The sequence below is a fragment of the Balaenoptera physalus genome, assembly GCF_965194825.1.
Source record: "Balaenoptera physalus genome assembly, chromosome: 3".
Taxonomy (NCBI): domain Eukaryota; kingdom Metazoa; phylum Chordata; class Mammalia; order Artiodactyla; family Balaenopteridae; genus Balaenoptera; species Balaenoptera physalus.
Window position 1 is genome coordinate 129,541,951 of NC_138890.1, and position 24,922 is coordinate 129,566,872.

The 24,922-nt window shown below is 37.8% G+C and overlaps 2 protein-coding genes across 9 annotated transcripts in view; one reads left to right on the plus strand and one right to left on the minus strand.

The window, feature by feature from the left end:
* Positions 1-241: 241 nt before the first annotated feature.
* On the plus strand, positions 242-5,061 carry SMIM15 (small integral membrane protein 15). 5 transcript variants are annotated; one of them, XM_082457397.1, is made up of 3 exons: positions 242-1,128; positions 2,434-2,563; positions 3,482-5,061. In XM_082457397.1, exons 1-2 carry the CDS (start codon positions 451-453, stop codon positions 2,470-2,472), a joined length of 717 nt encoding a protein of 238 aa, XP_082313523.1. In that variant the 5' UTR covers positions 242-450; the 3' UTR covers positions 2,473-2,563; positions 3,482-5,061. The 5 variants fall into 5 exon arrangements, with proteins under 5 accessions (XP_082313523.1, XP_082313524.1, XP_082313526.1 ...); XM_082457398.1 differs by having other exon boundaries at positions 3,600-3,695; XM_082457400.1 differs by having other exon boundaries at positions 1,127-1,256.
* A 1,212-nt stretch (positions 5,062-6,273) lies between these two features.
* NDUFAF2 (NADH:ubiquinone oxidoreductase complex assembly factor 2) overlaps positions 6,274-24,922 on the minus strand; it is a 183,477-nt gene continuing 164,828 nt past the window's right edge. For 2 of the 4 annotated variants that reach the window (XM_082457403.1, XM_082457402.1), the window contains 2 exons: positions 23,650-23,835; positions 6,274-9,962 (listed from right to left, as the gene is read on the minus strand). In XM_082457403.1, coding sequence (XP_082313529.1) covers positions 9,711-9,962; positions 23,650-23,835 — 438 coding nt within the window. In that variant the 3' untranslated portion in view covers positions 6,274-9,710. The remainder of the gene's footprint in view (positions 9,963-23,649; positions 23,836-24,922) is intronic. The other 2 variants (XM_082457405.1, XM_082457404.1) reach the window with 1 other exon arrangement.

Genomic DNA, 24,922 nt, shown 5'->3' on the forward strand with positions numbered 1-24,922 from the left:
GCCGCAGCTGGAGAAAGCCCTCGCACAGAGGTGAAGACCTAACACAGCCATAAATAAATAAATAAAAATTTAAAAAAAAAAAAAAAAAAAAAAAAAAAGAATAAAAACCTGCTTTATTTGGCACACAACAGTGAAGAGATCTTGCAACATTTGAAGAGGTAGTCAAGCAGAGCAGTTCAGTGCAAGAGACCACAAAATCTGATCACCAACCAAACCAGAGTTAATCTCTCAGTTCCTGTAGATTAGAAGACAATATTAACTCACTCTTTCTGCTTGTTGACTTTTGAATCCCTTTATTTGTGTATTGGAAGAACAAGTACCTCGGTGGGAACTCTACGCCCAGACAGTTTAATTATTTATCAAGTTTACTATGGGCAAGTATCGATCATGCTTTTGTGAAGTTAGGTTCTCAAATTAAAAACAAACAATAAAAACCCCTCTTCACACAGCATGGCTGCATTTTCCCTTAGTAACAAGGTTCGGTGGACCCACCACGGTCCAGCTGCTGTTTTGTCTCCTCGACGTGAGGCGTTAACTATTGTCCAACTCGAAGATGAGAGGGGTCAAAGACTGGGGTGTGAACCAGAGGAACTCGCTAGAATCCTTCAAGGGTCGCCGTGTCACCCTCACCTTGACTCTGGGCGGTTTGTGGGAACCAATTCCTTTCTTGCCGCCGCTCTCTGGCTGGAGTTTCCCGGGGTCACGGACCTTACCCACCGGGGCCCTCCACCCACGGCCGGGCTCCTGCAGGGGAGTGGCTGTTCCCGGGCTGACTTCGGGGGCAAAGGTAGGGGGCCCTCCGTGCTTCCGGACCGGCTCCCAGAGGGCGGAACCCACCCGAGCCTCAGGCAGGACGCCACCCAGACAGGAGGCGCGAGGCTCGGGCTCCGAGCCAGCGACCAGCCGGGCACCGCCGTTCGCCCCGCGCGGCCTCACCTGCCGCTCCCCGGAAACCCGGGCGCCGCCCCGCCCTCCCCGCGTGCTCGAAGTCCGGGTCCCGGGCCCCACACAGCAATGGCGCAGCCGGAAACTGGCCCCTCGACTTCCTCAGGCCGGATCCAGGCAAGGGCCGGCCTGTGGGCGGGTCGGGAGAGCTGCGGCTTCCGCCTTCCTGCTTCCGGCTTGAAGGTTAGTTGGGAGTGGGGGGGTTTGAGGACCCACCGTCTCGGGCGCGATGTAGGGGAGGCCGGTGGTGGTCGCAGCCGCAGTTTTGCCCCCGTGCCCAGCGGAGGCGGCCAGGGCGCCGACGGCCCGAGGTGTGACGGGGACGACCCTTGATTCCCGGGGGCCGCCCGTTGTGCGAGCCCCGCCGGGCCCGCGCTTGCCGAGGCGGAGGGTCTGGGGAGCGTGGCCCCAGGGGCGGGCGGCCGGGGGCGGTGAGGAAGGGTGAGCGAGGAAAACACAAGGAAGGAGGGAACGTGCGGATGGCTGTGAGGTGCCATTAGCTGCAGCTTTAGGCGCCGCGCGGGTCCGGTCCGGAGATCAAGCGCGGCCGATCCTTCTCGTAAGGAAGAAAAGAAATATTCCTTGAAGTGTGGGAGGCGCGTGCGCTTGGGGTCCGAAATTGAGGTGCATGGGAGGTGTGTGTCCTGTGGACGGTAACTCCTTTCTCTGTGTTAATGGCTAAAACGCGGCCATAACCGGGTCCTTCACTTCCGCTTTACTCTTTATTGCAAAGTTCTTTTGCTCATCTCTCAATCTTGCATTAGTTAATTCATTACTGGGCTGGAGAAGCTGAAGAAACAGATGGATATCTGTAGAGCCTAGGCTCGACTGTGCGGGTGGGAGCCTACGAATGGGGGGGGAGGCTAGGCTATTTAACGATATCTTAGGCACTTTAATGTCTTCAGTTGAAAATATGAAGAAGTTGTGATAGGATATAATTAAAACCAGTCATGGTAGTTTTATGTAGGTGATGGGATTGTGGGTGATATATATTTTGTTTTGCTTATCTCTGGGTTTTCTATAAGGAACACAAACTGTATAATAGGGAGACAAAAAAAAAAAACCTTTTAAGAGTAAAGCGGTGTTTGATTTTGCGATTGTATACCTAACCCTATAAACAAATAATTGACTTTTTTAGTATAAAAAGTTCAAGATCTGGGAATGGATATGCTGTAACATATCAGTGAGCTAACTTATATGTTAGTGAACTTCGTAAATAATTTTATTGTTGAAGTAAGTAATTTAGTAAAATATTTGATCTCCAGTAACTAGGATTTTCTTACAGGGCATTTACCATTGTGTAATTATTTCTTTCTTAAAATTAGAAAGCAATAGATATTAAATGTATTTAATGTGCCAGGCGATTTTACATGTCATTTATAGGTTGCATATAGAGAATTTAGAAATTTTCCATTTAAAATTGTATTATAATTCCTTAAAGTTGACTTTTAACGTTTTTCTTTTATCTATTCTTTTCAACCCAACCAGTATATAGAATTTAAGCATTCTCTCAGAAGTGTATGGTAGAGCTAAAGAAGACAACCAACCAAGGGTCATCTGAAATTGTGATTGGCTAATAATCCCAGGACAAAGTTAGAGATCACTACTCAAGCATAAGGTAGATGATTTTTTAAATCCCAGCTGAAATTTTAAGTGACTGTATATACACCCATTCCTACCCAGGTATTCTAATTCTCCACTTTGAATAGAGATCGACACAAACATGAAGGTTGAAAAGCCTCTGGGGCAAAATAGAAAATGTCACTCAAATCCACAACATCCTCATTTGCCAGATGGCCCTCCCTTACCAACTCAAAACGGAACAAAATGCATGGCACCTGTAATGGTTAATTTTCTCATCTATTAAAGTTGTTCTCATTTACTAAATTATGTCCTCAAATAGGAGTCCTCAAAAGCCGAAAGAGGGCATAAAATAGCATGTCACCTTTTGCTTATATCTCTTTGCATATGAATGGGTATTATGGTTCCCTTACCCTCTCGTTTCATTCCTGGAAACAGCCGTCCATTACCTCCCTTTCTCCAGGCATTTCACATATTCTGTAGCTTTCAGATAGCAAATTTGATGATTGTACTCTTGTTAATTAGCACTTAATAGTACTAAGGCTATGTAAAATAATGACATATGGGATTCAGCTGTTTCCTGGAATGAGCACATAAAACTCAAAATTCTTTTAAAACTCTGCTGCTAAATAAAGTTTGTCTTGAATATAGGAGGCATATGAGAATGCCTAGTCCTTATGACAGATTACACATGGTTTTTCCTTTTATCTTCTATACCTTCACATCTTTTAAGTGTCACTCTTCTGGTTGTCCTAGGTGAATTATTTTTTCTTACTAGAAGTATTAGTCCTTATTAAAATAGTACTAATTAGTACTTTTTAAAAACAACCAACCAAACTACTGAGCGATAATGGAATTCTGAGTTAACTGATTTTTGGGGTACCTTTTTCAAAATTTGATTAACCACATAGTCTTTTCTCTTGTTGTCTCTCCCCCCACCCCCTGCTTTCCTAAGGCCTCTACAAAGATGTTTGATATAAAGGCTTGGGCTGAGTATGTTGTGGAATGGGCTGCAAAGGACCCATATGGCTTCCTTACAACAGTTATTCTGGCCCTAACTCCATTGTTTCTAGCAAGTGCTGTACTGTCTTGGAAATTGGCCAAGATGATCGAGGCCAGGGAAAAGGAGCAAAAGAAGAAACAAAAACGTCAAGAAAATATTGCAAAAGCTAAACGACTAAAAAAGGATTGAAGGAATGAACAGGCTCTGCAACCAGAGGAAAATCGTCTGGAAAATTATGCAGCTTTGGAAGGACCCATTAAGGTTTCTTTTCAGATCTTATGACAGTATTATTTAGTAAACGAAGTCTGAGCATGTGGAAGAATCATGTTAGTTCTCACCTGTACTATAGCAACTTTTAGGCTTCGGTGTAGAAGTCTGTTGACAGTTACTGTAAATTGGCATTTATTATGCTACAGATTCTTTATAACTGACTTAGTCATTTGCCTTTTTGCAGCGTATGTACTAAAGTGAAAACATCCTGTGGAGAAAAATGGCTTTAGATTATGGACTCTATTCAAATAATGGCTTAAAATGGGGTCCTGTTCTGGACAAAGGAGATTAAGAACGTAAAAATCAGAATTGTCCTGAGGTGAAAAGCATGCTTTGGCTTAAAAGAGATACAGTGTACTAATCACATCTTTTATCATTATTACTTATTTCTTGAAATAGAATCATTTCTGGCTTCCTCAAAGCAAAGTATTATTATTCAACGAGTACTTCTATTTTCTGTATTTTTCTCATTTTAGCTTTTGAGATACTGGTAATTACCAGACATTCTGCATTTTTAAAAATCTAATTTTATAAAGAATTCTCTTATTATCTTGACTATGTAGAATACCACTTACTGGATATAACAATTTTTGTACTTATGAACACTGCCATTTTCTTAGAGGTGACTTGAGTAGAGCAACACTATGATTTAAAGCTTGGAGTAAAAATGCCAAACCTTGTAGTACCTTGGAACCAGTTAATTCTCACTTGTGCTATAAGTAGAAATGTGAAGTAGTTACAATGTCTTATAAAATAATTTGCTGATTATATAATACCACTTTTGTTTTTCATTCCATTCTTTTAATTCATGTGGTAGTGATGTCCTTTACTTTTTTGATCAAACAGGTTCATGGTGAAAATTAAAATTCAAATTTCTTTTAAGGAATTTTTAAAGAGTAACAGTTAAGTCATATTTCATAAATGGTAAAGAAAGGCTTAACAGTTGGAAAAATTTTGTTTAGCATAGTATTAGTTGAGTGAAAAAGGTGTAAATCATGTCAAAATTAGAATGTGTTATAGTTAGAAATAAAGGGCTGAAGGATATTTCCTTCAGTTAAGTAGTATAACTGGAACTTTTTACTCTTTAACATGGCTTTTATAAATGCATGGTTAATAATTTTATTTGTTGTCAGTAATTAATAGCTTATTAACGTTTTCCTCACCCCTGATAATGAATCTTAAATTACAAAAAAATTGTCTAAAAGCTTTAACTTAAAAAAATGAAACTAGATATTGAAATAAATTTGATACGTTTTTATAAAGAGGTCCTGGGCTTTGGTTTTTTTTGTGGGGGGAGGAGTAATAATTCAAGTTAAATATGTTATAGAAGTTAGACTTTTCAGAGGGTTACAAATTTCATTTATAGATAAGCATGCAGTTGACTCCTGAACACCACCCTGGGCTTTGTTTTTTTTTTGTGGGGGTTAGGAGGATGAGTCCTCCCTTGCAGTCGAAAATTCCTGTATAATTTATAGTGGGCCCTCCCTATACGTTGTTCCTTCCTATATGCAGGTCCTCCATATATGCAGTTCCGAGGTCCCTCTGTACCCACAGTTCTTCATCCGTGGATTCAACCAACCCTGGATCATGTAGTATTGTAGTATTTACCACTAAAAACATCTGTGTGTAAGTGACCCCACACAGTTCGAACCCATGTTGTTCAAGGGTCAACTGTACTTATATAAGTTGAGAGCAATGTTTCTCAAATACGAGAACCTAAGGACCTCTGAGAATGTTTATGGACTGGTTTGAACAATACTTGTTACTGTTGTTTTAGGTTGTCAGTTCCTACTTGGTGCCAGTGTGATGAACACATTGCAGCTCCAAGCACTGAAATAATTCAGTGTTTAATTACAAATTAGTTATTCAGGTGATCTAGGATATGCTTTTTATATTGTCATTGAAATTTAAACAAAACTTACAGTTATCCACTAAAGCTATGGTTTCATTGTTCATTGTGACAATTTAAAGGTATTTAACTAAAATAGGTTTTTTTATAGTCCCTGTTAGTCTTAATACAATTTTGTATTTGTTTGACATAGGCCATTTATTGTTTCTTCAGCTTTTCCCAAAATTGATGGAGCCTTTTTATACATTTGAGATCAACAAGGTTTTATAATATGTGTCTATATGTTTGTGTGTGTTGGGGGGTGGTGTAAATTAGACTATAGAGCTTCCTCAATTTAAAATGGATTACATCCTGATAAACCCACTGCAAGCTGAAAATAATTTACTGAATAATGTACTGAAAGTGAAAAACAGAATGGTTGTGTGGGTATCGGTTGTCTACTTGTGATTGCGTGGCTGACTGAGAGCTGTGGCTCCCTGCCACTGCCCAGCATCACAAGTGTCCTACTGCACACTGCTAGCCTGAGAAGAGATTAAAACTCAAAGAACGTTTCTGTTGAATGTGAATGTGTATCGTAAAGTTGAAAAATTAAGTTGGGCACTGTGTATTATGAGGTTTGAGAGTCTTCAGAAAAATCAATCTTTTATTGTAACATACTGTTAACGGTTACAAGAATCCCATTTACTGTTACCCAGAATAATTCTTTTAAAAACTGCCTACCTATTATGTTGTTTCTGAAGTTCTTAGAACTAATATAATCAATTACCATTTTATGGCTGGTTTTGAAGGAAAAACAAACAAGCTGCCTATAACAAACATTTTACCACCAAAAAGTTTGTGCATCAGAATTTGATCCATAGTTTACCATGTGGTAAACTTCAGCATGGTGTTACTGTATCAGGTGTGCAAGGGGATTTTAAACCTATTTCCTGAAATTACAGTGAGCAAACTGGAAATAAGCTTCGGATGCTGCGAGCTAGAAACCCAATGTTGAGATCCACTATAACGAACAGCTCTTCACCCATCGTGAGGGGCACTTTATACCTCATCTGGTTTTAAGTTAGAGGAAGTCTGATACCTATTTAGGAATGATTGCTTTCAGGTTTGCAACTGATTATAGTATCACTCTGATTTACTTCATATCTGTAATATATAAGGACAAATTCTGTATTTCTCAAACATTAAAGGGGATTCCGTGTTCAAATGCCAAAAGTTTGGGAAACACAAGATAAGACAATTCATTTCTGCATGATTTCTTGGAGTCTTTTAACCTTCTTTGACTATCATAGACTCTCTTTTCTTTTCCCCCGAAGAACACAAATAGTTTGAGAAAGCCTAGTCTAAATGAATTCAGGTTACATTTTAGATAGTGTGGTTAATGAGATAGCATTAAAAAAGTCAATATGATGGTATTGGGTCAAGGCTGATGAAATTAGGAAGTAAATGAGAGCCAGAAATCTGTTAGTAAAAATGGAATGCAAAAGGATAACATAATGGGGAAAAATTTATTTCCTCCATTTTTTATAATTTTTAACTTCAGATATCCAAGGCATAGCTAATAGGCTAGATTTATACGGTTAAACCCAAAAGGCAACGCATGTATACCTGAGCAGTTTGTATAATAAGGCCTTTGGGGAAAAAAAATGCTATATGCATGTATAGCAGAGGCATAGGAAGTCAGGAAGGATTTATCTGAGAGTACTTAAGGTATGTATGACACTTTAATTATTACTTTTTTAAATCAATTTATTTTTGGCTGTGTTGGGTCTTTGTTGCTGTGCGTGGGCTCTCTAGTTTCGGTGAGCGGGGGCTACTCTTAGTTGCGGTGCGCGGGCTTTTTATTGTCGTGGCTTCTCTTGTTGCGGAGCACGGGCTCTAGGCTCGCAGGCTTCATTCAGTAGGTGTGGCACGTGGGCTCAGTAGTTGTGGCACGCGGGCTCTAGGGCTCAGGCTCAGTAGTTGTGGTGTGTGGGCTTAGTTGCTCCGCAGCATGTGGGATCTTCCCGGACCAGGGCTCGAACCCGTGTCCCTTGCATTGGCAGGCAGATTTTTAACCACTGTGCCACCAGGGAAGCCCCACTTTAATTATTTTAAAATGAACATTTTAACTTTTGAAATTAAAAAAACTGCATGGGTTTTGGAGTCTGTCTTGAAAAGATGAAGAAAAACATTTTCATTAAAAAAAAAACTTGTAAATTCCCCAAATATAACTATTTAAAATATGAAATATGGTGGACAAGTGAATATTTTATGTGAAACTTTGATTCTGCTTTACATGTGTCTGGCTTAAAAGCCACATATAAAAACAAGATTGTTTAGAAAGGCAATCTTAATTAGGCCAAGATTATAGTTCAGTTTTTATGTAGGACTAAATGTTCTCAACTCTGTTCTGATACCACCTAACAGGGTAACCAGTCATCCTAAAAATGTTAGTCTTGAGGAAAGGAGTGTGGATGGATTACTACAAAGTTTATTCCCACCTCTCAAAATCACTTTGAAAGTACATACTTTACTAATAATGGGTGGGCCAGTATTATCTTCTTATATAACATAACTGTTGGCTAAGATTTTCTTTTATGTAAAACAGGTATTTTGAAATGAAAACCATAAAAATTAAAATTAACGTAAATTCTGTCATACATTAAGATATTTATAAACAGCCTACACGACAAGCTTTTGTAAAATATGTATATAGAATACAGTTAATAAGCTGATAGGAATTTGGTAGTAGAAACATTCTATTCTAGCATGTTAGAATTTACAGTTTTTCCTGTAACCTGGGGTTCAAGAACATCTTACTTTACAGTCAATTATACAACAAATTTTATCTCTTTTTATATTGCCTAATAGCTAGTTCCTTTTTTGCCTCTTTGGTAAAATGTAATACTACTTTGTAATAATGTAAAGAGACAGAATGATTAACTTGATATTAACAGGGCTGCTGGAACGTTAATATTACCACCTAGGGGCTTTTTTTTGTCATTTCATAAGTATTATGGTGATTACATTTGATTACTTGTTTTAGTATAACATTTTATAAAGTTGTATTTTTCTGTAGTTTATTTCCTAAGCAATTAAAAATTTTACCTTCTAATATTAAGTAAAAATCTCAGTCCATATTTATTGAGTAGTTGCTACAATGTCAAACACTGTTAGAAGGCCTCTATATTAGAATTAGAACTCTGTTAGCAACAAAAACTTGGTTGTGCACTTCAGAAAATGTATGACACTTTTATATATAATCTGTTTTAATGTTGTTATCTGTCTATAATTTTCTCCAATATAGAAATCACTGTAATCTCCACTATCAGTGGAATCACGTTCTGAGAACTCTGCCCTATTTTCTGTTTCTTCCAAGTAATTTTTAATCTCACAGAACTACGATGACCATTTCTCTGTTTACCATCTTTTCAGACTTTTGTGATAGATTGTCTGCTTCCATTGGTCCTAATTCCTTCTTTAAAACTCCATCCTCAATCCCACCATAAAATAGCTTTTGTCCCATCTACTCATCAATATCATAGGGTTTTTTTCATTTATCAAATAAATTTTCTTGGCCTCCACGTGCTTTATCCTGGCCTCCACGTGTTTTATCCAAGTTCATGTTTTTGATTAGTCCTTTAGAATCTTACAGAGTGCCTCTACAGAAAGAGCAGTCTTCTCCTTTTATATTTGATCAGTTAGGACAGTTCAATATTTACCCTTATCATTTTCTACCAAGATATACTTTGGGTGGTTTCTAAATGATCGTAAGGATCTAAAATGTACTGAGCATTTACAGCTACAAGATACTTCTCAAGGGAGCAACTCAAAGAGGAAAAAAAACTAAGCAAATTCATAAACAGAGAATGATGACTAAATCAAGTGAAGGATTTAAGTCTAAAAGAAGTTAGGTTTCTATAGTTCATAACCTCACACTTCTTATGCATAGTAAAAACAAGTTCTTAAGCTTACTGGAATAGAGAACTATTGTACAGTCAGAAAATACAAAGTAACTTTTTACTTTTACTTGTTAAAATAGTCACATACATATATAAACGAAATGATTTTACCACAGTGCATTCATTGATTGTGGCTCTTGCCATCTTGTGGCATCCAGGATCCTGGCTGAAAGGTTTTACCAGTGCTGGTGGGAGCCACCGAGGATTCTTCTTTTCCAAAGTCCGGAGCGGAGGCATGCCCTTTAATCTGAGTTTGAACTGGTGGAGCCAAGTGTTCCTTGTTGCTCTCTTCTCTGAGGAGTTTTTCTTTTTCATAAAAGTCTTTGGTTTTCATTTTAATTTCTTCTTTATATTTTTCATTCTTCATTATTTCCTGCATGCATATATAAATGGAAGAAATCATTAAAGTCCTAGTTAGAAGAAAACTCAAACTACAGGTTTTATAAAAATAAAATAGCTAATGAAAAATAAAGTACATATATACATGATACTTGCCTTGCATTTAAATAATATATAGATATGTACAGGGTAAGTCTGAAAAAGCTATCTGATTATATATTGATGTTATTTTGAATTAAACAGCTATGTCCTTGTATACTATAATAAAAAGATGAGAAGGATAATGAAATAGAAATATTTACTACCCAGTAAGTGAAACAAACCACTTAACATGAAATATTACACAAGAGCATAAAAGTCACTCTTATCAAAGATTTTCTAAATTTAACAGCTATTTACTGCCTCAAAAACTAATCAGTGATTTGTACTTTCTATTGGAGATGAAGTGAAGGTGAGAGGGCCTCAGAAAGATGTTCCTGCCAGTCTTTTCTCTGTGGGACTTAAAGCATGGTTGCTAAGGCCACCCTCTATAGCGCCAGGACCAAGTCCCATCTATTTCCCTTTCGCCTCTGGAGTGGTATGGCAGTGAAGAGGAGGACAGAAACGGAATCAGAGTTCAGCAAGCCTTAGACACCAGTTCCAGAGAGGCATTTTGCTATTGGAAATGCTTCCTCAAATCAGTGCAAGCAATTTGTGCAATGCGGTTTTGTCACTCAGATTTGCTATTCTATTTGTAAGGATCTATACCCCGAACAACAATGAATCTATTACTGTATTGCATTGAATACAAGACCATCAAATTTAAGATGCATCGCTGTTATATGTACCACTAAAAAAGGCAAACTCCTTCACAATCCTGATTTCAGAGATGTTAAAATTTGAAGATATGCATCTTAAAAACAGATGAAATAGTAATTACGTCTTTTACCTTTATTGATTCCTTCTTTCTCTTCTATCTTATTTCTAAATGGGTGAAATTTTTTTTTTTTTTTTTTTGGCTGCACCTCACAGCTTGCGGGATCTTAGCTCCCCCACCAAGGATTGAATGGGCGCCCTCGGCATTGAAAGGGCAGAGTCCTAACCACTGCACTGCCGGGGAATTCCCTGGGTGAAATTTTTAAATGTTCTTTTTGCTTATCTGTATTTTCTGATTTTTCTTTAAGAATATATTTGTTATTTATAATATGAATGTTAATATAACTAATATCTGACAACACTGACAAAAACAAATTCTCCCAAGTTATTTTTAAATTTCAACATTTAAAAAAATGACACATCTGGGACTTCCCTGGCGGCACAGTGGTTAAGAATCCGCCTGCCAATGCAGGGGACACGGGTTCAAGCCCTGGTCCAGGAAGATCCCACATGCCGCAGAGCAACTAAGCCCGCCTGCCACAACTACTGAGCCTGCACTCTAGAGCCCGCGAGCCACAACTACTGAAGCCCGTGCGCCTAGAGCCTGTGCTCCGCAACAAGAGAAGCCACTGCAATGAGAAGCCCGCGCACCGCAACGAAGAGTAGACCCCGCTCGCCGCAACTAGAGAAAGCCCGAGCGCAGCAGCGAAGACCCAATGAAGCCAAAAATAAATAAATAAAAATAAATAAAATTATTTAAAAAAATGGTTCCTTTTAAAAAAAATGACACATCTGGTTATTTAAATATATGATGCAATCTGTTTCTAACATGAATTTCAAGCAATAATATTTCTCCAAAAAGGTAAACACTGATATTTAAAATCACATTTAAAATAATGGTCTACACTTACAGGAAAAGATTTGAGGAGATTGTAGTGTTACAGACTTTTAGACACAAAGAAAGGCCCATCTAATGAAACCTCTCCTAAAGCAAACATGTGAGGGAAGGCGTATTTATAAATATTCTTGTAATTTCTATAACAGATCAATTCCCTATGAGTAATTTAATAACCACAGTAACTATGAGTTTAGGGACAGCTGCTATGAGTGAGGGTGAGAGTCAGGCTTTGCCTTTCATATACCCTATAGAATTCTCAGGTGGGGTGACCATATGTCACAAAAGAAATCCCTCAATGTGATACTGGAAATAATGGAAGTAGGTGGAAACATTTTTCAGTCTGAGGCCATCTCATCTTCACTTCATCTCCAGACTCTTCAAGACCCTCTATGAACTGGTGTGTCAGCCCGGAGGCTCTTTCTCCTGAGCAGAATGAAATGTTCAGGAGGGTTGAACTTGCACTAGTAGCCCACCGCAGGGAGCAAGACACTACTGAGAAGCTGGTATAAGGCTTGCTTGGCCTGGTATAAGAGCATCAGTCACATTGCCTTTAGGGATTTCAGCTCTACTGTTGCAGTCTTACAGCTGGTGCAAGCCTATGCCTTCTGCATAAAAGGAAACTGAGGGCAGAGAGCTGTTCTTTCTTTTTTCCTGCCTTCATATAATTCCTCTTTACTCACCATTACTCTGCCAAGTAGTTTCCTTCTTATAACAGCTATTTAGGCCAATAAAAAGCCAGTCTGAATATGTTAATTATTTTAATATGAAGATTAAAGATTTTGGAGTTGAAAAACATGGAGACTATAGTTTTTCCTAGAAAAGAATGTCTTTTTTTTTTTTTTTAACTAATGGTTACCAGACCCCTGCCAACAGCTTCCAGAAAAATTACACAGAACATAAATCATTTGTGAAAGGAAATCTAGTTTTGTAAATATTTGGAATAGATAAAATGAAAGTAGTTAGGTGGAAAAAATAGGAATTTGTAGACTAAAAGAGAAACAGAAGTAATTCTGTAACAAAGCCTATTTCATAGCAGAAATTACTATAAAGCAAGGATTTTTCCCTTACATTATTTCCTTGGAAAAATATCACCTTAAGTCTCAATATGTTTATCAATAAAAACATTGTTTGTTTCAGCATTTTAGGCATAAACCAAGGGTAAGTAGGTCTTCACATAAATGTTTATATGTTTAAAGCAAATATTTATCCTTGTGCATACCACTTTTCTCCATCAGTATTCTTTCACATTAAAAAAAATAGTTGTATGGATTTTATCACTTGCATTATGCCATGACTTACTTAATGTCTACCCCTATTTTTGTTTCCAATATATCACTTTTTCATAAAAAAAAATAGAACCCTGATGACTATCCACATAGATAGTTCTTTGACCCAAACACATAGTTGCAATCTCAAATCTACCTTTTACTATCTGTGACACCAAGAAAGTCAGTTAACTTTGTTCAGTTTCAGTTTCTTTATCTGAAAATGGGAATACAGTGACTATGTATATATAAAATTTACATCTCAAATACTCATATGCATACTGTTCACATTGTTAGATCTTCTGAAAGTTTGCAGTTAAAACCATGGGCTTTGAAGCAAGACTAACTGCATATAAATCTCAGTTTTGCCATTTGCTAGCTGTGACCCTGCTAATGCTGCTTAACCTCTCTGTGTCTCAGTTTCCTCGTGTAAAATGGAGATTACAGTACTGCCTTCTTCTATGGGCTGTTGTAAAGACTGGGAAACAACTGGCTATTGGGCAGTAATAGTACAACAGAAGATGTTACAGGTGGATTTTTAAATAGTGATTGTTTATTCTATTCCATTAAAAATAAACACACCAAACTTATATCTGTCCCTCTTTCTCATCTCAGGGTAGAAATGTAGTCTCAATACTTATATCTTTAAGTCCTTAAAAATTTAACCCACTAATTTGTGACATACATTGAATAACTATTTGTTGTGAACATTTTGTAAACAGCAGGATCCCTACATCAATTGCTGTCCTCATGAAGAATGAACAAAATTCATAATTTTGCCAGGATGAAAAAATCTCCAATTTAATGTGCTACAGTCTCCAACAAAGGCAGCAAGCATTACCACTGGATTGAGAACAGAGGTGTTAGTAAGACATAATCTACTGGCTTGAAAACAAGATGGAGTAACTGGTGCCAGACTAGTTTTTCTGCCATAAACAACTAGAAATCTGGACAAAAATACTAAACTTTTCAGATACTAAACAACAGCCAGTGCAGTACTGTGATCCTTGAGAGAGGGGAAATAAACGAGATAAGCCCTGTATCACCTCAGCTGGAGGCTGTTGCACAGGGTCAGGGAACCCAAGCAGAGGTTGGTTATCTCGCTGAGCTAAAGAGATAGAGATGGTTGGTTAGGAAAGCTGAGGAAGCTGAAATTTGTGGGGCACAGTACCAGAACACACACACACACACACACACACACACACACACACACACACACACAGAGTTCTAGAAACCTGTATAGGGGTACCCTTGAGTGTTCAGCTGAGTATTAAACTGTATGTGGGTAGGATGAGACTCTACAGGGCCAGGAAGGTCTATTTCTGGCTAAAGAATAACTACTGGGGAGCTGTAAACTGAACACCTGCTGCAGCTGAGACTAGGGGACATTCAAATTCTAATCAGCCAGAGATGCCTCACCAAACCTGCAGGGCATTTAGTATAAAGACTTCAGAAAGATCACTCCTTAGGAGTAAGAATAAATTGGCACAAGAGTTGAGGTAACTCTAGACCTGCACTGTCCAATACAGTAGCCACTAGCCAAATGTTATTTAAATTAATTAAATTTTAAAATTTAGTTCCTTAATTGTACTAGGCACATTTCAAGTGTTTAGTAGCCAAATGTGACTAGTGGCTACCATACTGAAAAGTACAGATACAAAACATTTCCATTATTGCAGAAACTCCTATTGAACAGTACTGCTCTATAGCCGCCTGAACAAAACTTAAAACTAAAGCCTCCAAAAGTTTGGGCTGATTCACATGTAAATTAATATACTCAAAAAAAAAAAAAAAAACCCCTCAACATTTTTAAAAGGAAGACAACAAAACACAGACAGTAAACAATATACTATTTCAATGTTTATCATCCAATCAAGAAGTGAAGAAGGAAAGTGTGATCCAAAACCAGTCAACAGAAACATGATAGAAATGATGAAATTAATAGATAAGGACTTTATCACAGCTACTATAAATATGTTCAAAGACTTAAAAGAAAAATTAACATAAAGAGAAAAAAAGGAGAAACATTTAAAAAGAACCAAATGGAACTTCTAGAGGTGAAAAATACAATACATGAAATAAAAAAAGTAATGGATATGCTAAACAGCGGATTAGACCCTGCAGAAGAAAAGAAAAATGAATCTGAAAACAAGGCAATGGAAACTATCCAAACTGAAGCAAAAGAGAGAGAAAATAGCTTAAAAACTGAACCAGAGCCTCAGTGAGCTGTGGGGCAATATTAAGCAGTCTCACATACATGTAACTGGAATCACAGAAAGAGAAGAGAGAGGAAGGAGAAAAAATAATGACTAAAAAATATATCAAATAAATAAACATATAAATCTATATATCCAAGAAACTAAAAAAACTCCAAGTAGGAAAAATACAAAACCAAAGCGCTAAAAACTAATGATAAAAGAGAAAATCTTAAAATAAGCTACAAAAGAAAGACATTTATGAGACAAAGATAAATACTATTGAGTTCTCATCAGAAACAATGCAAGGTACAAAACAATGGAATGACTTTAATATACTGAAAGAAAATAAAAACTGTCAATTTAGAATCCTATATCCAGTGGAAACATCCTTTAAAAATGAAGGCATAATGACATTTTCAGACAAAAAAAAAAAAATAGATGTTTTTGTCACAAGCAAACCTCTCTTACAAGAACACTAAAGGAAGTATTAAATACTTTAGGTTGAAAAAATGATACAATATGGAAACTTGAATCTACATAAAGGAATGAATAGTGCCAAAAATATCAGAATGAAGGACTTCATTTCAGGGAAAAATGTTAGACTTTGGGACACTCTGCTAGTACTCAATGCCCTTTGACTTTATGTCTACCCACCCCCGGTTCCTTGAGCCCATGAGGAGCTTCATCACATTGTGCATTGAAACTACTGCTATAGATTTTGAGGGTTATCATCACTGTACCCCCACCAGAAGGACTTCTCAAGCTCTGCAAAGATGTCAGTTACCACTAAATAGAGGAGAAGTACAGCCTGAAATGCAAGAGGACTATTGTGACCATATGCAGTCCTCAGATTAATAGTACTACCTGGGAGACAGATGATGCCTCATTCCCTCCCTACTCCCACCTGACAAAGAGCCTCTGCCCACCAAACCTTCCATGTGTTGCACCACTGTCCTGGCTTCCCTGGCCTGGGATTTGAAGCAGTATGTCAACAATGGCCCTTCTCCACTGAAGCTGAATCTGGTGGGGTGGACAATCAGAAAGTCATGCATGAGGTTAACTCGTTTCTGAGAAGGTCACATCAAAGAGTCCCCTGGAGTGAAGTATTGAAGGATATCATTCTCAACCAATCTCAGGGAAGAAGAGAAAGAAACCATACTGACAATAGAGAAAGCACAAGCTGTACCAAAATCTGATATTTCAGAACTTTTCCTAAGTATATTGTTTATGAATGACTACTGTTCTGTGACAATCTCTCTCATTTCAACAGGCACCAGGGGTGTTCAGCTGGAGCAAATTAGCTTAGGCTTGAGTTGTTTACAGAGCCTTAATATTGGAAAAATAGACAAACTCAGCTGCGAAAAGTATTGTGTTAAATGTTTGAATTTATATATTTTTCTACGTCAAATTATAAATTACCATTGTTTGTGAAGGATTACATTGAAAAAAGATTTAAAAAAAAAGCTCTGGATGCATTTAACAAGCTTAACCCTGTTTTTGTAGTTTAGACAAGTTAATGGTTATTTATTGTGTACTATTTATTAATTCAGTGATGAGAACTCAAGCCACCAAAAGGTTGCAGCCCGAGTCCTTTTCAGTGCCACTTCTTTGCTAAGAGCCCTGCTTAAGAGCCCTTTTGGTAGCTGTCCTGTTGTTGTACTACATGTTGCAAATTGCTAAGTGTGGTAATCACAAAAGCATTTTTAAAGTTGTTTTTTTTAACTAATAAAATACAGACAAAAATTAAAGCTTGAAAATGCAGTCTTCAAACATGTTGACTCAAAGACGTTAGGAATTATATCATCCCACTCTAATCATATAGTCCCTTATGTGAAAATCTAGTACACATGACTTTTCCAAAATGGTGAAGAAATCAGCTCTAATATACAGTTATAGCTGCGGGAGGTACTATAACAGATCTGGATACTTGGACTATAAAAAAGAGGTGAAACAAATGGCAGAATAGGACTAGAGGTCTCTGCGATGATGCCTTGGGAAAGATAAAGGACACTGAGGCAATGCAAACCTGAACCTTGGAACCGTACTCTAGCATCTGAGAGAAGAGAGAGAGAGCTGTCCACAAGTGCTCTCCGATGAAGTCATCTTGACTGGAAGAAAATTTAATTACTCAGAGAGTACTGGAGAAAGAAAAGGGCTGAGAAATATCTGAGTGAGTTAAAACAGTTTCCCAAAGATTTTTCTGTCTCAGGTATCCAAGTCATTCTGCATCTCTGGGGCCACACTTGGACAAAAGGTGAAGGAGTGAACAATTCTGAGTCTACGCTATTAAACGGAATTGAGTATTTGGATATAGATCTAAGCATACATAAAACAGCATTTAGGAATATGTATTATTACACATATACCTTGTGGACAAGGGCAGATAAATACAAATTAAAAATTACCCATCATTAATAATTTATGTAAAGTATCATTAGTATTTTTAAATTTAGTGTGGTTATTTGTATGTGCCACATGTATGTATAAATAAAAAAGAAAAATGGTTTTCATGACATAATTCAGGAGCTTAATCCCCTAACCCTATTTCTCTCTTTAGAGTCTCAGCCTAGTAAAGCCAAAATTCTTCTGTCAAGGAATATTTCAGTAATACACTCTATGTACACATATATGTGATATTCATGTTAAAGATAAAATTCCACTATAATAGACTTCAAAATTATTTTATAATTTTTATACAGATAGACCTGGAAATGGAATAGAGCTAATGGTCAGTTCTTTATTAGGGAATTATAAAGTTTGTTCTAAAAGTGCTATGAACCCAGCTAGGAAAAATGGCAGGCAGAATACAGTTATACATAACAACCCATTTCTTCTTTGAGAGTCTGGCTCCACACTCCTCTGGAGTTTGGTATTTATAAATGGTCTCCATTTGGTTTCAAGTACTTGTGAATTCCACGTATACCATATATAACTACGTTCAAACTTAAGTACAAAAGAAATCCCAAGATAAAAAATCTAAATACAGTTTAAAGTAAATTCAACAGTGCTTCATTGTTAGAAAGTTACTATATTCAAAAGCAAGTAAAGACTTAAGAGTCAGTCTTAACAGATATTGATAAAATTGCCTATGTCACTGAATTCTTTTTTAGCTTTCTACGGCAACAAAACCATGGCCATTTCATAATGATCCAGTTATATTACATACAAAAAACAGGAACCTAAATTTTTTTAAAGTTTTAGTTTAAAATTATAAATTAGCAATACATTTGTGGCAAAAGCTTAGTGTAAATATATCTTTAATAACTACTGGATGTAGATATATACTTTTCAAAGTACACATAAGATAAAGATACAATGAAAGTTTTGGTCTTAGAAACAGATCAAGTTTCTAAAATATTTAAATTACTAAATACATTCTCCCCTACTCATACATTTTCACCTCTCACTAGACCATGTGATATACAGAATATAAATATATTTGACTTTGACAGCCTCATTTTCTTTCCATAATTTAAACTATACATACTAATGAATAATTTTTATTTTAATGAACATTAAAAATTTTAAAGTATGACTACACTGCTTTTGAGTCTATTTAAAAGTATTTTTGAAGAATACAAAAAGATGGAGTAAATAGATTTAAGTGAAGACTTGACATAAAGTATGGTACAGGTCCTCAAACCTTAGAGACATATGGTTACTGTAACATGGTCTCCTCCAGAAAGTAGCCTCCCAGTATATGCCACACACTCCACCCCGCAGTCAACATGATTATAAGGGGAATTTGATTTGTAACTGTTTCAAAATGTTCTAAGATGAATATTCTTTTTACAGTGTCAACTTTATAACATACCAAGAAACAATTTAGACCTAACAATAGCAGAAGCAATGCCTAAGCTTGAAAATATTGCCAAATTGTTTAATTAAACTACATTATCTAGTTCTACAAGTTGAACTGCCAGGATGAAATAGTAAGTTATTATATCACCCTTTTTCAATGTATGAAAGAGAGAAGAGAAAAAAAGAGGGGAGGTTATGAGGTCACCAAAATGTTATGAGATCACCAAAAGGTACTCCTGTGCTCAGACCAGAGGCCATGCCTGCTAGATTAGTAATCAAAAATGAATTTAATCTTGCCCGGGTGGGAGTAGAAGCCAAAATGGTAAATAAATGACAGAGCGTAGGTTAGTATGATAGCACTGGGTTGCTAAGAAATCTATTAGAATGAAACAACAACCAAGCAAGTTCTGCTTACAGAAGCTGCTCCTGCTATGTGTTCTTGCCAATCACTAGTGTGCCTCTGCCAAGTCAATGTCACCTTTAATTTATTCACATTCAAGTCTGCTGCAAACAGACTTTGATCAATCACAATAATGAAAATGTAGACTGAGTTTTGTTGTTTTGACATGCTTTCTTGAACTTTTCTCCTTCATTTTTTCAAAACACTTCTAATTGCAAGAAGTTGATCTCAATGGTTCCTGTTATTTGAGGGAACAATTGTTAAGGTTTGTTTATATTCCTTGCTGGCTAGGAATTTCTGGCATTGAGTTTTCTTTCTTTGAACTTGAGCCAGATTAATTATTAAATCTCAAAATGTCACTAAAGTGAACTAATCACAGAGCTCAAGTCATTAATAATTTTGCAGGTGGTATTTCCCTTAATAAAACAAATGAACTTCCACATATATATTAAAAAAAGAGACCTTTGAGCATAAAGACACAATCATTTAATTGAAAAAGGAATTTAGCAGTTAAACATTAATAAAAAAATAATTAGAGTCATTTAATATTAGTCCTACTTAATTGAACTGCCCTGGTGGGAGACAAAGAAAACCTTGCTCCCTTGTGTGAGAAGGGGAAAGACCATAATCCCTGGAAGAGAAGGCAATGTCAGGTCCCCATGGCTTTCCGGGCATGGACTTTGAGGGTGGGAAAGAAATGGCAGAGAGGCTGGAGCCCTGCAGTAAAAAGAAGGTTCCATCTGTGAATGACTGCTAACATTTATCGAGCTGTTATGTGCCAGCTGCTACAGGGAGAAAAGAGTTCTTCTCTCCTAGGTTGAGAAAGGGAAGTAGAGGAGTTGGGCAAGAAGGTGAGACACAGAGTTAGAGAAGCTGCAGCTCCCGCTATACAGAATCTGCCCTAGAGATTCAAAAATGTCATGGCCGGAGGTTTCCCTCCCCAGGACCTAATGCAGGGATACTGTCCCCCGATGAAAGGGACAACAGGACCTGGAGCCCTGAAAGATATACTCATTCATTCATGCATTTTTCATTCAATAAATATATACTGAGCACCTACAGTTCAAGGCCCTGGGGATACAGAGGATAAAACCGGGCTCCAACTCTTATGAAGCTTCCTTGTGGGTAGAGAGGAGGACAGGCAAAGGCGGTGGCTTTTGGAGGACTCAAGGTAGGGAAGAGCTGAGTTAGCACCAATGGCCAAGTACCAGGCTAATGCTTATGGGTTCTTTCCTATTTTCTCATTCACTCATTCATTGGTTCATTCACACATTGAGAGCCCACTACGTGGCAAGGATAAAGAGTTAAAAGAAACAATTTTTACCCTGTTCTTAAGGAACTCACAATCTAGGAAAATTAATTAAATTTACATATGATAAGTTCTGTGATAATATCAAGCAAAGAATGTTATGAGACTGCAGAAGAAAAGTTGGTGTTCCTATTATTATCCACAGGGTGGGGAGTAGGGGGTTAGAAATGACTTCCTAGAGAAGATGATGCCTGAGTCTTAACAACAGGAATTAACCAGAAAACTGAGAAGAGGGGGCATTCTGGGAAGAGGTAAGTGCACACTCAGAGGTATGAAGGAGTAAAGCAGCACAGCAAATTCAGGATACTGTAAGTGGTTCATACGGCATGAAGAGGTCAGAACACGCTGAATCTTATAATGCAATGTTAGGACATTTAGATTTTATCCTGAAATATTCTGACTTCAAAGCAAGACTAGGATTTCCAGAGAGAAGAGTAGAATGATCAGTTAATTTGAATTTCATATAAACCAAAAATAATTCTTTAGTATAAGTATGTTCTAAATATTGCATGGGACATACTCACACTTATAATTATTGTTTGAAATTTAAATTTAACTAGGTGCCCTGTATTTTTATTTGTAAAATCTGGCAACCATAGCAAGAGACTTAGCATTAAAAAAATGACTCTGGCAACTGTAGAAACTGAATTGGAGGGAGGCAAGACTGGACTAGAGAAATCAGTTTGGGTGCTACTGCAGAAATGCAAGTGAGAAATCATGAGGGCAGGAACTAAAGCAATGGTAGTGAGAGGGAGAGAAAAAGATAGACTGTTGAGACATTCAAAAGGAGAAAGGTCTTGGTCACCAAGTATGTGGAAGTGAAGGAGACCAGAACAATCCCCAAGTTTCTGATGAACGATGACGGATAACGCCATTAACCATAGTAGGAAACAGAGAAAAAGAGGAGTTCCATCTTAGACATAATGAATTTGAGATGTCTATAAAATATCCAAGTATTCTGTGTCGAACTGTTAGCTCCTTCTTCTTAGCCAAACCTCCAAATACTGAAGCGCTTCAGGACTCAATTCTAGGCCATCTTCTTTGTCTATACTTTCTCCCTAGGTAATTATTTCTATATATGCTGAAGAATTTCAAACTTATACTTTCAGGCCTGACCACTCTCCAAGCTCCAGAATCATATAGCCAACTATCTAATTGAAGTCTCCACTTGGATGTCTAATGGACATTTTAAATTAAATATATCCAAGACCAATGAGGCTCAGAGGACTAGCTCAGGGTCACACAATTAGCCTAGACTTGAAACGGAAGCTTCTGTCTCCACTGCGTTCTTTCCTCTACTCATACTGCTTTGCACAGTTCTCAGCAGGCCCCCCGCAGTGCTCAGCATACAGCTGGGCTCAGTAGAGTCTGCCTCACTGCATTGTTCCCCTGACACCTGGCAGCTGTGCCTTGTTTCAGTCAGGCCTCACCCTATTCCCATTCTTCACACGTTGAGATCCAGACAAGCTCCAAGGTGACGTCCCACTGCACATACACAGAGAGAGGCCATCCAGCTAACGGGCAGCTCTGAAAGTTAACTACCATACTCTTAAAGTAGCCTTTCTGACATATCAAAGGCAAACCTGGGCAGGATCTGGGGAAGAGGAAGAGGCTACTGGGATGTCCTCATGGTGGGAAGCAGCACTTCTGCCAGCAGTAGCTAAATCAGCCTCCCTTATACAACTACATTTACTAAAACTATTCCTACTTTCCTTTACCACCTTCATCCACCTAGCACTAAATCCTATCAATTCTTCCTCAAAAATGTATCTTGAATTGTGTGGTTCTCTCCATCTTCATTGCCAACAACATTTCTTGCCTAGATTACAATCGCTTCCTAATAGGTCTCCTTGGTCCTCTATGATCTAATGTCCACGTAGCAACCGCTGACCTTTCATGCCACTTCCCACTAACAATTCTTTAACGGGTCCTTAGAATAAATCCCAAACTTGCCCAGGACAGACATGGAGATACTCTGATTAGCTCCCCCTTCAAGAAAGGACTTGCTTCAGGCGCAGGGAGTGTGGTGGGCAGACAGCCTACACTGTATAGCCATACCATGGCTTATCAACAGATACACATTTGGGTTGTTTTCTAGACTTTCACTATGTCATATTCACTATTTCTATTACAGATAGTGAATTATGCCAAATCACGTATTTTTACCAGATAATTCTGAGTAGATTTCTAGAAGTTGGATTGCTAAGGCACAGGGTAAGTGCATATATATATTCTGCTATCTCAAAGAGAATGGGTTTTTGACTGCCCTTTCTACCTCCCTCCTCTCCTCCTTCTTCCCCCCATTACTCAGTGCCTAGAATATCTGGCACATAATAGGTGTTCAATATATATTTGTTGAATTAATGAATTTGGCTCTGCATATGCACTTTACTAACTGCTGAAAGATCAGATTAAATTTGTATTTTGCAATTGTGTTATAAGTCCAAATCTAAACTTCAATAGCTAGTTATAAGTCCAAATCTAAACTTTAATAGCTACTAATCAATGATAAATCATATTCCATTAATAAAACAAATTCTGATTCTAAGTGACTTAAAGCCCTTCTCTTCATATGCTAGAAAAGTCTTAATAACTTGAAAACTGAGAAAAGACAGGTACAAATTTATTTATACTCCTGCGAGCTTACACTAGTTTTTGAAAAAATCAATGTAGTAAAGTTGACGAAGTTTGCTCTTTTGAAAATTGAGAAAAAATTATTTCTCTCTTTTTCTTCGTGTACCTTTTACCTGCCAACCAGTAAGTATTTGACTTAAAATATATCACCACTCAAATACAAAGTTCCTGACTTAGTAAGACGTTAAAGCAAGAAAGTTGAAAAATAAACCAATTATTTTGGACTTAAAACACTTTTTTTCCCTCAAAGAAATGGTTTTATAATGATGGTTATATTCCCTGCCTAGTATATATATTAAGCAATTTAACCACAGTGTAGCATATTTGCAATAAAAAATACAATGTGATAGAATCACAGTACCTCATCCATAGTGAGTACAACTGACTGAGACTTGAAAACAGGCTGCTGACATCTCAGAGGGACAGCTGGTACTGTTTCCCCAAAGAGGCAAGGGTACTGTGGGGAGGTAGATGGGTAAGTGACCCTCAATTCAAATGGAGCTCTCCAGTCCACACACCTCCAAAGACTGTCCAAGCATCTTCCTTCCTATTGTGGGATTGGAGAAGGTAGAGATAAGAGGACAGGCTTGGGAAAGGGTAGGTAGTGGTAGAGAGTGGGAGAAGGTGACCACATGGCCAACTAGAAAGCAGTCAGATAAACAACCGCCACGACACCAGCAATAACAACAACACCCACTTCAGGCAATGTGAGTAGCACCGACAGGCAGTTGGGGCTGTCTGCAGCAATTATACCGGGAGGAGGGTGGAATTCCCAGAAGAGTAGCGGCTGATGAAACCAACCAAAATGACATGGTGGGAAGGAGAGACGATAAAAGGAAGGAACCACAGAAACATTTTTTCTCCTAAGAGAGAAATGAAAAGGCTAGAATATTAATTAGGATTGTAGAGTGAGTCCTAAAGGTCAGGCAATCAGGTGAGCAAGCAGGTGTAAATTCAACTGGGCATCAGTGGTAGCTGAGGAGACAGGCTTCCTTTAGGTTTGGTGCCAGGAGAAAAAGAAAGGCTCAGGAGTGTCCCAGCCTAATGGAGACAGGAAAATGAAGAAACAAGGTGGGGTGAGAATTCTTATGGGAACTGGGGGGAGGGCAGCCAAATGGTCACTGAGAAATAAGAACAAAGGCAAAAGGAAATCAAGGGCAGAGAAGCAAGGGGCTTCCTAAAGCACTCACCAAGAGACCTCAGCTGGAACCTCTCTTTCACTTTCATTTACATACTCATTTGATATGATTGAGCTCCTACTCTGAGCTAGGCACTGTTCTAGATCCACGAGATACAGCAGGGGACACGAGGCAGTTCCTGCTCTCATGAGGCTTAAATTCTAGTACGAAGAGAGAAATGATAAACTAGCGAATATAAGCTTACTGGTAACTGCCTGCTATTGCCATATCCTTCTCATTTAATCAGCCTGCCCTTTGGGTTTACTAAGAAACAGGAAACTTGAAATAGTAAACTAGCAAAGGAGTAAACAAATCTTTCTTTAGCTCCTTTTGAATGTTCTTTTTTCCCCTCAAAATCACTTTTTTTCTATAATAATAAATCCTGAAACAAACACTGAAATTTAAACAAAAATCTATGAAGTCAAAGTGTAAATCACTTACAATTTCATATTCACT

Coding starts and splice junctions, on each gene's coding strand:
- SMIM15 (XM_082457397.1), top strand. CDS start 451: ATGGCTGCATTTTCCCTTAGTAACAAGGTTCGGTGGACCCACCACGGT. Junction 1,129..2,433: donor TTCCTGCTTCCGGCTTGAAG/GTTAGTTGGGAG, acceptor CAACCCAACCAG/TATATAGAATTTAAGCATTC.